At 30.1% G+C, this 15,274-nt stretch overlaps 1 protein-coding gene across 1 annotated transcript in view; it reads left to right on the forward strand.

Annotated features, from left to right (window-relative positions):
- The first annotated feature begins 5,845 nt into the window (after window positions 1–5,845).
- The window catches only part of su(r) (dihydropyrimidine dehydrogenase su(r)), a 42,782-nt gene continuing 33,353 nt past the window's right edge, over window positions 5,846–15,274 (forward strand). The window contains exons 1-2 of the mRNA XM_043044366.3: window positions 5,846–6,500; window positions 11,294–11,404. Coding sequence (XP_042900300.3) covers window positions 6,450–6,500; window positions 11,294–11,404 — 162 coding nt within the window. The 5' untranslated portion in view covers window positions 5,846–6,449. The remainder of the gene's footprint in view (window positions 6,501–11,293; window positions 11,405–15,274) is intronic.

The following is a 15,274-nucleotide window of genomic DNA, read 5'->3' on the forward strand; positions in this document are numbered from 1 at the left end:
CAATTATCATGTTTTGTACATAAATCAAACCAGAAAAATCACTTTTCTTTTTTATTTTGAGGATTATTATATTATCTTGCAAAGTCCTTCATTATTTGTATATTTGTCGAATTTTAATTTTATCCAAAAGGTAATGAAAACGTTCATTTTATTGTATATTATTTTCAATATGCAGGCTTATTTTAAAAATTGTTTTTATTTTTTGTATATATATATACATGGATGGTTCATATTGACAGATCAAAGTTTGCATTAGCCAATTAAGGCTAAACTATATATTCAAAGATAATTGTCGTGACAAGAAATGTTGAAAGATGCCTTTAGCTTATTTTGATATAAATGATTAATGTCAGTTGTACTTTAAAATTTGTATTAAAGAAGTATTTGCAAAACTTTTTCATAAATGTATACTTATAAAATATACCTATAAAAGTATACTTGCGATAAAATCCAGATACAGAGGCTTTTAAATGAAATTAATTGCAATGAAATTTTATTTCTATTTTTTTAAAATCATAAGTAAAAATATTTATTTCATTCAAAAAATAATATTTATTTCTATATCTTGGGTATACATGTTTATAAAACTATTTGAAGTTTTAAATTTTTTATACCATTGGCCTTGTGAAGCAACAATTTGAATATATTATTTGTATGAAAAATAAAGTATATGATGTGGTAGTATTTGAATTAAGCTTCTGCTGTGGCTTGAAAAAAGTTTATTCAGTTTTTGCATGATTGTTTTTAACTTTATTCTCTTATTCTTCATTTATATATTTTTTTTTCTGTGTAAGTTCTGTATATGTTCATATATATATATATATATATATATATATATATATATATATATATATATATATATATAGTAATTGAATATAGTAATATAGAGTAATTAATGAGTTTTGATTTTACTATGCATATTACATCTGAGCTTATTTATCATTTTCTCTTGTAAAAACAGCTTAATTATTTGTTTAAAGAACTCTTATTTTTCTGATGTTTTTATTGTTTAATAGTATGTTGTTCCTCTTATTGTGAAGTTTAGCTTTTTTAAAATTTAGAGAAGTTAATCATTGAATAATCTATATTTTTAAACCAACAAATATTTGACTTATTTGAAATTAAAATAGACAAAGTTTATTTATTTGATTTACTTTTGTTAAATAAATATATTTCTAGACATATATGTACAGTCGAATTTGCTTATGTAAGAAAGAACGGAGTGTAGCAATTCTCTCATTAAATCATGGTCCTTAATTAACCAGAGTCTGGGCAAAGTTGTCAAAAATAAAAGCTTTTATGAACAATGGTCTACAAGAAAATGCTTAAAAAGGGTCTACTATTTATTGTTTACATTTAGGGGAAATATTTGTGAGCTTTTGCTACATAACTTGATCCTTTTTTTATTTTTGTAAGTAGTTTGACCTACATTGAGCAATAAGAAGAAGAAAAAACAAACATTCTGAATAACTTTTACTTAAGTTAGCATTAAGGGGTTCACATTTTCAATTACTCTCCTGTCTAAATTTTTGGGGCCATATTTTCCAAATTGCAACTACCTCACATATTTTGAGGGTCAAGAATCCAAGGGGGAAAAGGCATGTTTATTTAGCAAAAGTAGTTTTTTGTGCTTGATTTTGTAACTTAAAATATCGAATGCATTAATTTATAATCATATTTAAGTTTAAGTCCTTAAAACATAAAGATTGAGTCCAAGTGCAGAAAATCCTGTCATTTGCTCAATAATTATTTAGGGTGTTTACTTTTTTACATTCTTTGCATTAAATACATTATTTGTAGCTCTATTAAAGATGAGAGCTGCACTGTGATGAGGTTTTATTAAACTTTCTCCATTTTCTTCTTCCTCTTTAAAAAAAAAAAAAACTTTTTTTAAGGAAAACAAATCCTCTTTACTCAATATCAATTTTGTGTGTTAATTAATAAATGCAACACTAAAAATGTAGAGAAAATGTGATATATGATTTATTGCCATTTTTAGAGGAAAATACAAGCAAGTACATGAGCAACACAAGGTAAAATCTATTATAAGTTATTGTAATGATCATTTAGAATTTTTAATTCATCCGTTGCTATGCTACAAATCCGTGATTTGTGACAAGATAAAGGAGGCTCTTCAAATTGTTACTCTTTAACTCATTAAAAGCAATTGTTGCCTATTGCGTTTTTTTAGAGAAATTTTAAGGGAAGGAAATTTTCTCAAACAATCAAACATTTTTCACTATCAATTTTAACAAAATTTTTCTCGAAATTTATGAAAATTTTAATGTTAAATTCAAGTTATGCTTACAATAACAGAACTTCGTTTAGACTTTTTTACATCAAACCAACTATTATTAAAAATTTTCCCATTAAATCTATGAACTGGTTAACCAAGTTCGACTATGTATATATGTATTCACATGAATTAGTATCATGAATCCAGGATTGTAGGATTAGGCAAATTCTATTGCATTATATTTTTTCTGAAGTATGCATTTAAAGCTTCCATTTTTCAAAAACCATTACTTTTTTGAATATTATTTTCATTATTTGTATACTGCTGCTCAATAGAAAAATTAATGTTATCTGCAAAAAATTCAATATCGGGACTTTTAGGTATTTGGTATTTTTGTATGATAAATACTAAATATGATAAATTCTATTTAAGTGTTTATAACAGTAGCAATAGAAAGAAAACATTTATTACGCTACTTTTGTCGAAATCTATTGTCAATCACATTGTTTTTTTCAATTGCACAGCAGTATAGAAATAATCTGTGTATTTCTTGAAGCCTTTGTGTATAAAGTCTAAATTCTTGGAAAGATATTGGAATTTGTATTGATCTATCCAAAAAAAAAAGTAAAGAACAATAAAATAATTATGATATGGAAGTTGTTATTTTTAGTTGACATAGTGTGCTTAGGTGCTATTTTAATTAGATCAAGTTCGTTTTGTATCTAGTTGTAATAATGCTCAATTTCTATTATTTGCAGTAGTATACTATTCTCTTGAAGTTTTGACTATGGATTTTTTTTATTAATGTTGTTATTATTTATTAGTCCAATTTAACTTAAAGAACGAAAAATTAATTAATTGCTGTATATCAAATTTCTGCCTTAAAAGATTGCGAATTCATTTGGTTCATTTAAAAGATTGCGAATTCATTTGGTGCAATTTTCAATTATTTGCTATAGCTCAACTAAATTTTATAATAAGTTAACTAAAACTATGTTTTTGGTAATGTATTGTAAAACACAGTTTAATATTCAATTAATGAATGTAAATTATTATATTAGAATAATGAAGGAACACATTAAATTAAATAGGAAAAAACACCAAAGCGAGTTCCATTGTTTCTTAGGTATTTATACTGGAAATTAGTATTGTTACCTTAAGATAAAAATACCAACAACAGAATTTATATGTTCTTAAATTTACATGAATCGGTTAAAAAAAAAAGAAAATTTTTACTGTAGAAGTCTTAGCCGATTCAGCATTACGCCCTCTTTTCAAAAATGAACTAAAAGTTTTCTCTCTTCCTCTATAGTTTATAGATTTTGCATTACATCATGGGACCAGACATACTTCTTTTGTGATGCTGTTTTGGTTAAAATATGGTGTGGAATACTTAATTTATTCAATTTGTAAAAATGCTACCAGTTAGGGATTTTTTGTCAGCAAAAGGTATCTGAGAAGCTTCTAAATAAATGCATTCTTTAAGGAAGGGAAATATATTTTGAACTATTATATGTGAAATGTGCATTAATGTTCCATTTCTCAAATTTTTAATACTATTAATTATTTTTCTATACTTAATTTTCAATTCAATACAGAATTATTGATATTTAGTATATAGATGAAATTGCCTCAGGCCTAATAAAGTAACAAGAATTAATTTCCCTTTTCTCTGGTCACAGAGAAATATCTTGGCAAATAATTAGCCATTCAATAATTTCATTTGAAGATTTCAAGGTCGTGGAAACCAGTGAGACTCAGAAAGTTGAATGAGAGTGGAAAAAGGAACATGAAGAAAACTATTATTGGGCTAAGTCGATGAATGCATTGTTAAAATATGAATAAGGTAAAGTTTTAATTAACTTTTTTAACACTTAAATGTGGCAAAAATAAAATTAGAAGTTGAGTAAGTTTGTCTAAGAAGTTGTGGAAATTCAGGAAATAATGTATTAAATAAAACAAAAGTACAAACTTAGGTTTCATTGTTAACTAACTGAATATCCATTCTTCATACATGGTGAAAGAATAAATAAATTAGTATTGAACGAAATCGTTCACAAAAATGAATTCTATATTACGACACAATAAAGCTAAAAATAAGTTTTTTTTATTTATTATTATTTATTGCCCTGCTATTGGCTTTGCGTTATTAGAATAAGCAAAACATATTTTTAGAAGTTCATCCCATTAAAACAAAGATAAGCTGTATTTAGTATCATTTGGCATAATGCTTTTACTCAAGGCCAACTCATGATTTTAAAAATTTATCACAATCAAGTAATTTTCTCCGGTATTTATCCTTTAAGAAGGGCCATGCAAATTTATTTCCCCAGTATCTATGCTTAAACTCAACAGTATTGAAAACAGGGTGTGTAGTGTTTTTAAAAACTGCTTAAAGGTGCTTATTTTTGATTTGCGTTTTTTCAAAGTCCTAAGGGTGCTTTTTTTCTATTGGGGGGCTTGTAAAAAAAGCTTAATTTTCTATCTTTCAAAAGGAGATTTTTGCTTTCAAGCGTCGATTGTCGTCATAAATTACAAAAAAAGCATGATTTTCACAATTTTCCCTGCAATCTATATCAGAAACTAGTTATTTTGTTATGATTATGTTAAGTCTTTGAAAATGTTTTTGCATTTTGTTGATTTTATATTTATAAATTAAGAACTTTTAACTAAAGAAAGAAGTAATTTTTATTACTGCACGTATCCTAATTAGGATTTTTTTTTTTTTGGAAAGTGATTAAAAATATTTTTTCAGTACTTACAAGGTGCGTATTTTTTGTTGAAAAATCTGGCTGAGTAAGTGGAAAATCTTAGTTCACTAACATATGTTCGTTAAATATAGATATTTCAAGCAGTGACTCGGCGCTGTAAAATTCTGTAACATTTGAGTAGGGATTTTACGGATTTTGACAAAGTTCCAGAAGATATTAGTTTAAAATTTTTCACTTAGGCCACCGTGTGCTTATGTACAAACTCTGCAGTCCCATGAGTTGATTTGTTAATCATCGATGGTAAAAGGTCTTGTTTATATATTTTATTTACTTCTTAGATGCACATTCCCCTTCCCCTTAGAACGTTATTGTATATCTTAATATCGATGACTTTCGTAGGTTTTGGAATGACTTGTGGTTACCTTTTAATGATGATGTTATGATTACTTGATAATTAAAAACTTTTTTGTTTCTATAACTTACGAAGGTGGTAAAACTGGACATAATTCGTGCGCTCAATCTCAAAACTCGCTAGAAATGTAAAAGATTAGAAACAAGAAATGTAAAGTTATCAGAGAAAAAAAAATGGAAAGTAGTTTTAAAAAAATTAAAAACCTCACTAGCCGAGAAAAGCAAATCAGGTAAGAATGCATTTCCAATGCGCTATAGAGATGTTGTAATGAATCCATGTCGTTTATTTGGGAATCGGCATTAATGGTACAAGATTTTATGGCATTAAGATGAGCTGGTGTGACAGGAGTGGAAAGAATTTTGGCATTATCAAAATTAAATAAATGAACAAGATACTTTCAATGTGCGGTTTCTCACATATTTCATTTTGTTGTATTGCAAATTACGCTACCCTAAAATAACATGTAGTAAACCCCTTATCGTTTTGAGCCTTTTTTTTTTTTTTTTAAGTATTCATTCATCAGTTTTTAGCGTATTTCATTTGTTAATTTAATGTATTGACTGTTTATATTATATCATGAAAATTGTTAAGATATAAAATTTAAACCAGGTAAGTGACTAACAACAGCTAAGTTTTTAACGATTTCCGATCTACAAAGTTTTAAAGTTAGCGCAAAGAACCATTATTTATCTCCCACCCCAATGTCTTTATTTTTAAATATACACCTGTGTTTTCTATAAGAATTGCTTCCTGAAAGAATTCTGGGACATCTAAACTTTTTTTTAAAAAATCAAATGCAGTTAATTTATTTTAGAGTTTTAAATATTGTCTAAAATTGTTGCTGAGAGATCTAACACATTGTTCTTTTTACTTTCATTTAAAACTAGAAGAATAAAAAATATTATCTTCTACACAATCGATCGCAAAGAAATCTCATGTTATCTCACCTGCTTAAAGAGTAAGTTCTGTTAATCGCAACTGGGTGTAAAGGTCGTTGTTATACTTAAAGATTCACATTTGTCAATCGAAGGTGCTCATTCTGAGCCTGATGTTTGTCAGAGTCACGATATCTCTTATATTCAATTAAGATATGCCCGCCACTGGTTTTTGTAATCTTTCCAGAGATCCTCCTGATATTGAGGTACAGAATTTTATTTTTATGATTTTTCGAAAACAACCTCGAGATAACAAGTGATTGATTTAAAGTCAAATCTCATTACTAGTAATTCCTAGGGGAATGTTAGTCCCTTTTAAAGTTTTAAATAGAGCATGTTATTATATAAACATCGAACTTACCGTTTGACGTGTGAGGAAATAGCAAAGAGATATTATCAGAAACTTATATTAATGATTATTAAAATTTCAGCAGATTTCTCTGTTGAATGACAGTTAAAATCAGTTTTTTTTAAGAATTACTTAATTCGTAAAATGTTAGTTACAGACATTTTGCGAATTAAGTAAGTAATAATTTTTCTTCTTCTTATTCTTGAATTAAATAATTTACTAGATTGCTTATTTTAGCTGAATGTAGACTTTTTAAGGGTCTGAAATACTCATTTCCTAAATTGAATAAAATAAGATTTTCACTTCATTTGTAAATTCTGAGTGCTTTAAAATAGAGTTAAAATTATTTAAAGTTTTCATCGTTATTTAATATTAAGAATATTTTGTTTCTTAAATGTTTATGAATGGTTATAAATGTTTATGAATATTAATTAGCAAAACGTTTGTTTTTAATATTTTGCAAATGAAGGAAATAACGAGAATTTTTATTCTTGAACTAATTAATCAAATTGCTTTTTTGTCGAATGTAGATTTTTTTAGGGACTGAAATATTCGTTTGTTTTCTGAGTTTAATTAAATAAAAATTTTCACTATGTTTGTCAACTATGAAGGCATTAAAGTAATGCTGTAAATTTATTTAAAGTTTTCATCTTTATTTAATACTTAGAATATTTTGTTTTCTAAATGTTTGTGATTTAAAAATGAAATGTGTCATGAATTTGTAATATTATTTAATCGTATTCACCAAAACGGCTGTGTGAACTCTGCTAAGTGTGTCAGCAATATCTTGTCAACTGAACAACACGTACCTATTCAACGTGTAACATGTACCTATTGTATGTCAATGCGACTTAGGAGCTGTTTAATCTGGTCTAGAATATTTCGATAACCTATTGTAGAAATTTAAAAGTGTTATTCTTTTTTCTTTAATCTAGATTACGCAGTATTCTTATTTTTTATTTTATTTATTTATTTACATTTCTTTTTTCTAATTTAGGTTTATTTCATTATTTGTGTTTTTCTGATTAATGATCATATTTTATGTTGTAAAGAAATTTGACTATTAAGCTAAATTATTGTTAATACGGATGAAAAAAAATTTCATTGAAATGGCGGCCATATTTGAATAGCTGGCCGACTTCTCATTTTTTTCATTTTGAGTTACAAAACCTTAAAATCTAATGGGTTCCTTGTTTTCCCTATCTTGTCTGATTTGTGGCTCATTCCAATTGACAGGAATGAGCTAGTAGTCAGCTGGAAATAAGCTTCACTTTCTATGTTCATATTAAATCATTTTCAACTCCATTTTTTTAAAAATAAGTGAGAAGAGGGTTTAATTCTGATTCAAGGTTTTAACAATTATTAGTTAGATAATAAAATCATCTGTTTTTTCTTCGATTGAAATCGTCCGATATTTTTTAATAGTAATAATTCATAAAAATATCGAGAATAATATCAGAAATATTAAAGTTGTTTCACCTAATCATAGTAGGTGTAAAGTTAAAATAAAATATTGAAGTTAAAAAGAGGAAAGCGGGTTTTTTTTTTTATTTTCCCCTTAATTTTTATTTTATTTCTCGACTTTTAGATTTACCTAATGTCCTTTCTTGCAATATTTTGAAAATTCTTAATACATGTAAAGATATTTAATGATTTTATAAAGTGTTATATTATTGTAAATTACATTTACAAGAATAAAATAGTACAAGAATGACCTCATGTCCTCGTCATAGGCTAATAGTTGACTTACGGTCTCAATTTTGAACATAGTAAAATAGCCACCATCCGTATAAGATAAGATATTGTATCTTAGTATCAATGGAATTTGCTGCATCTGTATCATTGGTGACTCTGCTATTTCATTTTCAACGTCACTATCTTCATTGTTTTCATATATTCTTCGTAAATTTCAACTATATGGTTTAAATCAGTTTTTAAGTTATCTTCATCACAGTCGAAGAAACATTCTAAACAATCATTTTCCCTGTTTTTCTGAACTCCGTTTAAATTTTGTCGATAAAGAGAGACGCAGTCGTCATTAAATAAATATTTTTCTATGGATCCGGAATCATAATATATCATTAAATAAAGACTTTTGTTAAGCAGAGCGACGTTAAACTGAGACTCAACTGAAATGTACATGGTACTCATTCTTTTAACCATCGAACGGGTGTATCTAAAGTTATGCATTTGATGTCTAGGTATAGTAAAGTTATGCTAAAGGACGAGACTGATTATAGTACTAGATGGTGGAAAAACTACGTAGTAAATGCTGCTATCTCGTAAATGGCCAGTGATATTAGTCAAAAGAAAGCTGCAAAATTATGGAACATTATAGATTTAGAACAAGTAGGCATCTAGAGGATATGAATGCTTAGAAAAGAAGATTTAAGTTTGTTCGCATGTATAATGCGTATATGTTTGTTCGTGGTTTCCAACATAAAAAGTTTAAAGAGGTAATAAAAAAATTATCCCTCCATACTTTTAATTTTGATGCTCATTCATACTTTTCTTAAGCTTCTACACAGAAAATAAAGGTATGCTTTGATAACAAAATGTTTTTCCTGCTTCCAAGGTCGTTTCGTCACGTTATAATCACGAACAAACAAATGCACTTTCTTAGCGTTCTTTTAATAGCAATAATATCCACAAGGTGTCTATTTGTTCTGAATTTATTATGTTCTGCAACATTGCAAGCTTCTTTTTCTTTCTTTCTCGTATCTCATAATGGTATCAAGGTAGAAAAGCTAACCTTGTAGTTTTCTGCCAGAGGGCTCTGTATGTACTTTCGTTTTACAGCGCGTAGCTACTTTCTTTACTCATATTTTTTTCCCGCACATAATAAAGCACAAATTAAATTTCGTAATTTTGTATTTCTATTATGATAATAGTACATATTCATAGTACCGAAGTGACAGTTTGAATTTTTACCTTTTATGTTTGTGCCTTATATGTTTTCATTTCTTTTATTTTTTTACTTTATTATTCATAATCACATAGGTAATTTTGTTCTCTTTGTGTGTGTGTCTCTTATTGTGCTTTTCCTAAAAATCGATTTCATATGTTAAAAAATGTAGAGAAATTTTACCAACTAAATTTTCACAACTATTTTCTACTTAATGATTTGTTGTCGAAGGAGTCTGTGACCTGCTATATTTTTTAAAAGCAAAATTTAAAATCCGAAAAGTGGTGACAAAAGTCTGTCGTTTTTACTGAATTGTTATTTATTTTATTTTATAACCGGCCTCGAACAACCAACCCAATTTTGAGTTTACGACTATTAATGCTCAACTTCATATCCTTGTAATTTTGAATCGAACCCAGAAGACAAGGGAGCTACTGGACCAGGCATTGATATAAACTAGCCTTCGTGAGGGACATTTTGATGGAACTACCCGCATTTGCGTTACACAGAAGAAAACCACGAAATCCTCCTTAGATTAGTCCGACGGCAACCATTTTGTAACCAGTGATCTGTCCATAATTGAGGATATTTTACGTAAGCACTGTGGTCGGTGCGAGCCGACGGCGGCATTCGTATCGCTGAAATTCGAACCCGGATTGCCGCATTGGGAAGCGAATACTCTATCCCCTGAGTCGCCACGGCTCAGAATCATTTTAAAATAAAACGTTCTTTTCCCCTTTCTATAATTCACTTTTTTTATAAATACTCATTCAGGGAGCCGTGGTTTCTTAGGGGATAGAGTGCTTTCCTCCTAATGAGGTGAATCGGGTTCGAATCTCAGCGATGGCTGGTCGATACGAATTGTGCACCCGGCTTGCACCCACTTCATTGCTGACGTAAAATATCCTCAGTGATTGATGAATCATGGGTTAGAGTCCCTTTTGCTGTAACAGTGGGAAGCTTTCATGGTTTTTCTTCCCATGTAACGCAAATTCGAGTTAGTTCCATCTGATAGTCCTCCACGAAGGCAAATTTCTTCCAATGCTTGATCCAGGAGCTTCCTTATCTTCTGGATTGGGTTCAAAACTACAAGGCTATGGAGTTGAACATTGGTCGTCGTAAACACTAAAATTAGGTCGGTTGTTCAACACGGTTATAAAATGAAATAAAAATACTCATTCAGGCATACAGTGTGTCATAAAAATATAAATGACAAAATTTTTTTTCAATGAAAAAAAAATTTGAATTTTATTTGCCACAAAAGCTAAGATGCAAAAGCAAGCAAATGCGGATTTGTTTTAAAAAACAAATCACACCAAGTATAAAAATTTTAACATATTTGTCATTAAGAATCCTTGGGATTACGCACTTCCTTTATTGCCTTCATATTGCCAAGATGACAGCCATTCGCACATGAAGATATTTTAAAAATTAGGATTTTAAAACCTGAAAACATGCTTATTTCACGGATTTCAATTTGAAATAAATAGCTCAAAGCGAGATTTATACAGAGTTTTAGACCAACGCTTATATTATAATTAAGATGTGGATAGGTCATTAAAGACAACTATAAGAGAAGATAGAAAAATTTAAAAACCAGCTTATCACCTCAAAATTGTTCTCAGAGAAACCATTCGTAGACGAATTCATATGCCAAATAGCTAAGACTGTACCTTAGTTTGATTAAAAAAAATCTCTTTATTGGGGAATTAATGATCACCCTGTATATATTCTAACTTTTTCAGAATCTTCTGTCACTGAATCCAAAAATCTACACGAGAGCGAGTGTCGTACCCAGTGCTCAAACTAAAGAAAACAAAAAACACTGGAAAAGGAATTCCGATAAGAAGTGTGGAGTAAGAATTTTATTTAAATAAATTTCATATCAGTATTTTTCCCAATTAACTTTGAGTCTTTGACTTTAAAATTTTATAATTAAGGGACTTGGAGTAGTATAATGATAAGTTACACTTTTTCCAAAGGGGATAATTTTTACATCAAATTTTTCCATAGAGTTACCAGATAGATAGGTTTTAAAATTTCCATAAATGCAAAAAAAAAAAAAAATATTACTGCTTACATGAAAATCATGGTATTTTTCACCAAAAACATTTGCAAAAAGCTTGTTCCTGAGTAATACGAAAATGTATCATTATATGGCTCCAAGTTACTCAAATCTAAAATTTTATTTTATTAATAGTATTGAATTATTGGCATGATTGAATCTGTAAACTCTGTGATAAAATTTGCAGAGTGTTAGTTTTGTGTTCAATTCCTCTTTATTTCAGAAATAAAAAATATTAATATTTTGTATAATCTTTACATCAATTGGAAACTTTGTTTCTCTATTTTTATGCATATTCGCCGAATCAGTTGATGCATTTTTCTAGACGCTGTGTCAGTTTTAGTTACCCATGTCATACGAGCTCCCCGCCATGTCTTTGAAAGTGTTGCATATTATACTTCTCCTCAGGCATCTGAAACACATTTTAGCCAAATGTATTTTCAAACTGGGAATAGATTTTAGTCACTGAGTGTCAAATCCAGGTTCCAGTGTGATTGTAATGGTGTTTCACTGAAAACATTGCAGAAGAGTGACAGTTTGAATGAGGAAGCACTTCACCTTTAGAACCGTACATAAAATTTAATACGGACTCGCCTTCTCCTAGAGATGCTGCTATCTAGTGACAATGATAAAAATAAAAGTTTTTCATTGTTCCTTTCAAGAATAAATTTTATAAACTCGCTTTTTATGCTATTCATGAGTCATTAAAATAGTTTTTACCTTTCTTCAAGGAAGAAGGGAAGAAAGGGAGCCCACTTAATAAAAATTTTCTTTTATAATGTAGTAAATCGATATCTTTGATTTCAGTGAGTTAAAACAATATGGAACAATATCAGTTACTTTTAACTATAGTAACTGATGCCGCCCTCTAGTGATGCATTAAAAAATAAATGTTCATCTTTTAATTTTATTAAAAAAAATAGAATTTATTTCGGTATTTTTAGAAAATGCAACTTTGAAAATATACATCTAAGAGTATTCAGCTCAAATATCATTTACTTATATTTCAAATGAAGAAATTAAGCAGTGCGAGTCTTTAATTGTTATGATAAGAATAGGAAAATGTCTCAAAAACTGTCATGGCACTAGTAGTAGGAGAAGACGAGAAAGCCCAGTTGTGTAGCATCACTTTTTTAAAAAAAAAACTATTTTAGCTGGAGTGGTTTATTTTTTATTATACGTCTTTGGGTGAGGGTAAGCGTCATTGTGCTCAACATTCCTCTTTTCAGGTCTTTATTTTTTTTATCAGTGTATCTCTCATGCTTGGTTCCAGTATGCATTCAGTAGTCGATATTAGTGGTTCAATTTTACAGAAAATTAACGGATTTATGTATTTTCAAAAAATAGGAGACCTTACTTTAGGAAATGCGGTTGAACATTGAAGAAATTGGTACTATTAAAGTTTATAAATAAAGGTATACATATTTTAAAAAAGGTAATACAATATTTAAAAAAGAAAAATCCTGTTCAGTCTTTTTGTTGATAGTACCGAACGCAAGCAACAAGTGAGTACAATAGAGATAGATAAGTTTATTGAACTTAATTTTATAACAAGTTTTTTACAATACTTTTCGCCACTAACGAAATTTACAAGTTCTTCTGATAAGACATCGTGCGTAACTGCATGCGCTTCAAGACTCATTTATGAAGAATTTGATTGCGAGTTGAAAACCCTCTAAATTCAACAATTTTATTCTGTTTACATAATACCATTTGTGCAATACGATGTAATAATATTTTCGAACAAAATTTGCCAGTTTTCTACGATAACGGAGTTGATTGTTCCTGCACAGTGGAAGAACTCAAAATTTCTTGCAGTCTATTAACTTATTCAGTTAATTTTACACATACATGCGTATACTGGGTCTTTTGTGGCCGAGCTGTTTTACCTGTCAAATGCTCTGTACTATGGAGGTGTCGGGTTCGTATCTCGTTGAATTTCTGAATGTACCGATGTAGCTTTGTAATGCCCTTCTCTAACTTGTGCTATCTGTTAATCATCGAGACAAAAAAAATTAAAACTGTTTTTTGTAATGAACACTTTCAAGGAAAATTCACGCTTAAATGAATAAAAGGTAGCAAAAGAAATAAATGACTAATTTTATCTTCCTTTGTGCTTCTTCACAAATTTTTCAATAGGGTGAAGCTGGTGACTTATTCAAAGAAAGCTGGGATATTAATATTTAGTAAATATTCATATTGCCTTTTAAAAATTTAAGTTTATTGTTAAATAAACATAATTAGTAAGTTCAGAGCTAGTGCTCTTAACAAGATTCAAAATTAAAAAGTAGTGAAGAAAAACTGAAACTTAATTACATCATCAACATATAATACGTTACATTGTACTATATTTCATTGCATTACATTATGCTTGCGTGTGCTCATAACTAAGTACGGCCTGTAAGTCCATTTCAAGTTGAAGAAAACAGCATAAGTTAGAGAAGGATATCACAACGAATCATCAAGGGTAACGGTGGGATTTAAACCCACTACATCCACGCTAGAAGGTATTTGGCTGAATGGTAAGAGTGCTCGGGTGCGGATGCAACATTTAAAATTTATAAAGCTATTTCTTAAAGCTCTTCTTCTTGTAAAATTCATCTATAAATGTCCCGCAGTGGACTGATCGTTAAGACACGGTTCCCAGCAGATCACCGAAGTCAATCATCACTGGCTGCGGTCAGTGTGCGGGTGGGTGACCACTTGGATCAGTCTGCGTAGGGACCGAGGGTGTGCGGTATGGGTCCTCGTTAAACTGTTCTACCGTAAAGTGCTCGACTTCGCGTGCAGGTCGTCGGGCTACCGAAGCGGGGGTGCCATCCCCTCTGCGGAGGATCAAAATTGTGATGGCATGTCTTCGGATCATCCTCAGGGATGTTTCCCAGACCGTCGCCAATAGCCCATTGTGCAGCTCTAGTGCGACGTAAATGAACAAAACAAACAAAAAATCATCTATAAATACATTCAAACCTAGATAACTAAACACTTCAGAAGTCGACTCCAGTCTTAAACAGTTTTGAGGAGTCAGATTAATAATGTAACTCTTTACCATCTTCAAATATTTCAGTCCCGCAGTGGACTGATCGTTAAGACACGGTTCTCATCAGATCACCGAAGTCAAGCATCACTGGCTGCGGTCAGTGTGCGGGTGGGTGACCCACTTGGATCAGTCTGCGTAGGGACCGAGGGTGGGCGGTATTGGTCCTCGTTAAACTGTGCTACCGTAAAGTGCTCGACTTCGCGCGCAGGTCGTCGGGCTACCGAAGCGGGGGTGCCATCCCCTCCGCAGAGGATCAAAATTGTGATGGCTTGTCTTCGGATCATCCTCCGGGATGTTTCCCAGACCGTCGCCAATAGCCCATTGTGCAGCTCTAGTGCGACGTAAATTATCAACATCAACATCAAATATTTCAAACGTTAAATTCTTATCTCTTCTCTGTATTTTAATATGAACTTAGACTTCTTTTTCTTACGCTACACTAACTTGTTTGACATAAATAACATAATGTTGATATAATATAAGTAAAAATAACCACGTTGTTCGCGAGTTATCTGCGAGTGTGCACGGGTCAAATAATCAGCTCCAGAGTGAAATTAATTTAGGTTTAGTTATCTAGGCGTATTAACACTAAAGGCCTCCTTTAATGATCTCACCGTACCA

Source organism: Parasteatoda tepidariorum, chromosome 8 (assembly GCF_982258835.1).
Source record: "Parasteatoda tepidariorum strain Cologne lab strain chromosome 8, Ptep-v5.0, whole genome shotgun sequence".
Taxonomy (NCBI): Eukaryota; Metazoa; Arthropoda; class Arachnida; order Araneae; family Theridiidae; genus Parasteatoda; species Parasteatoda tepidariorum.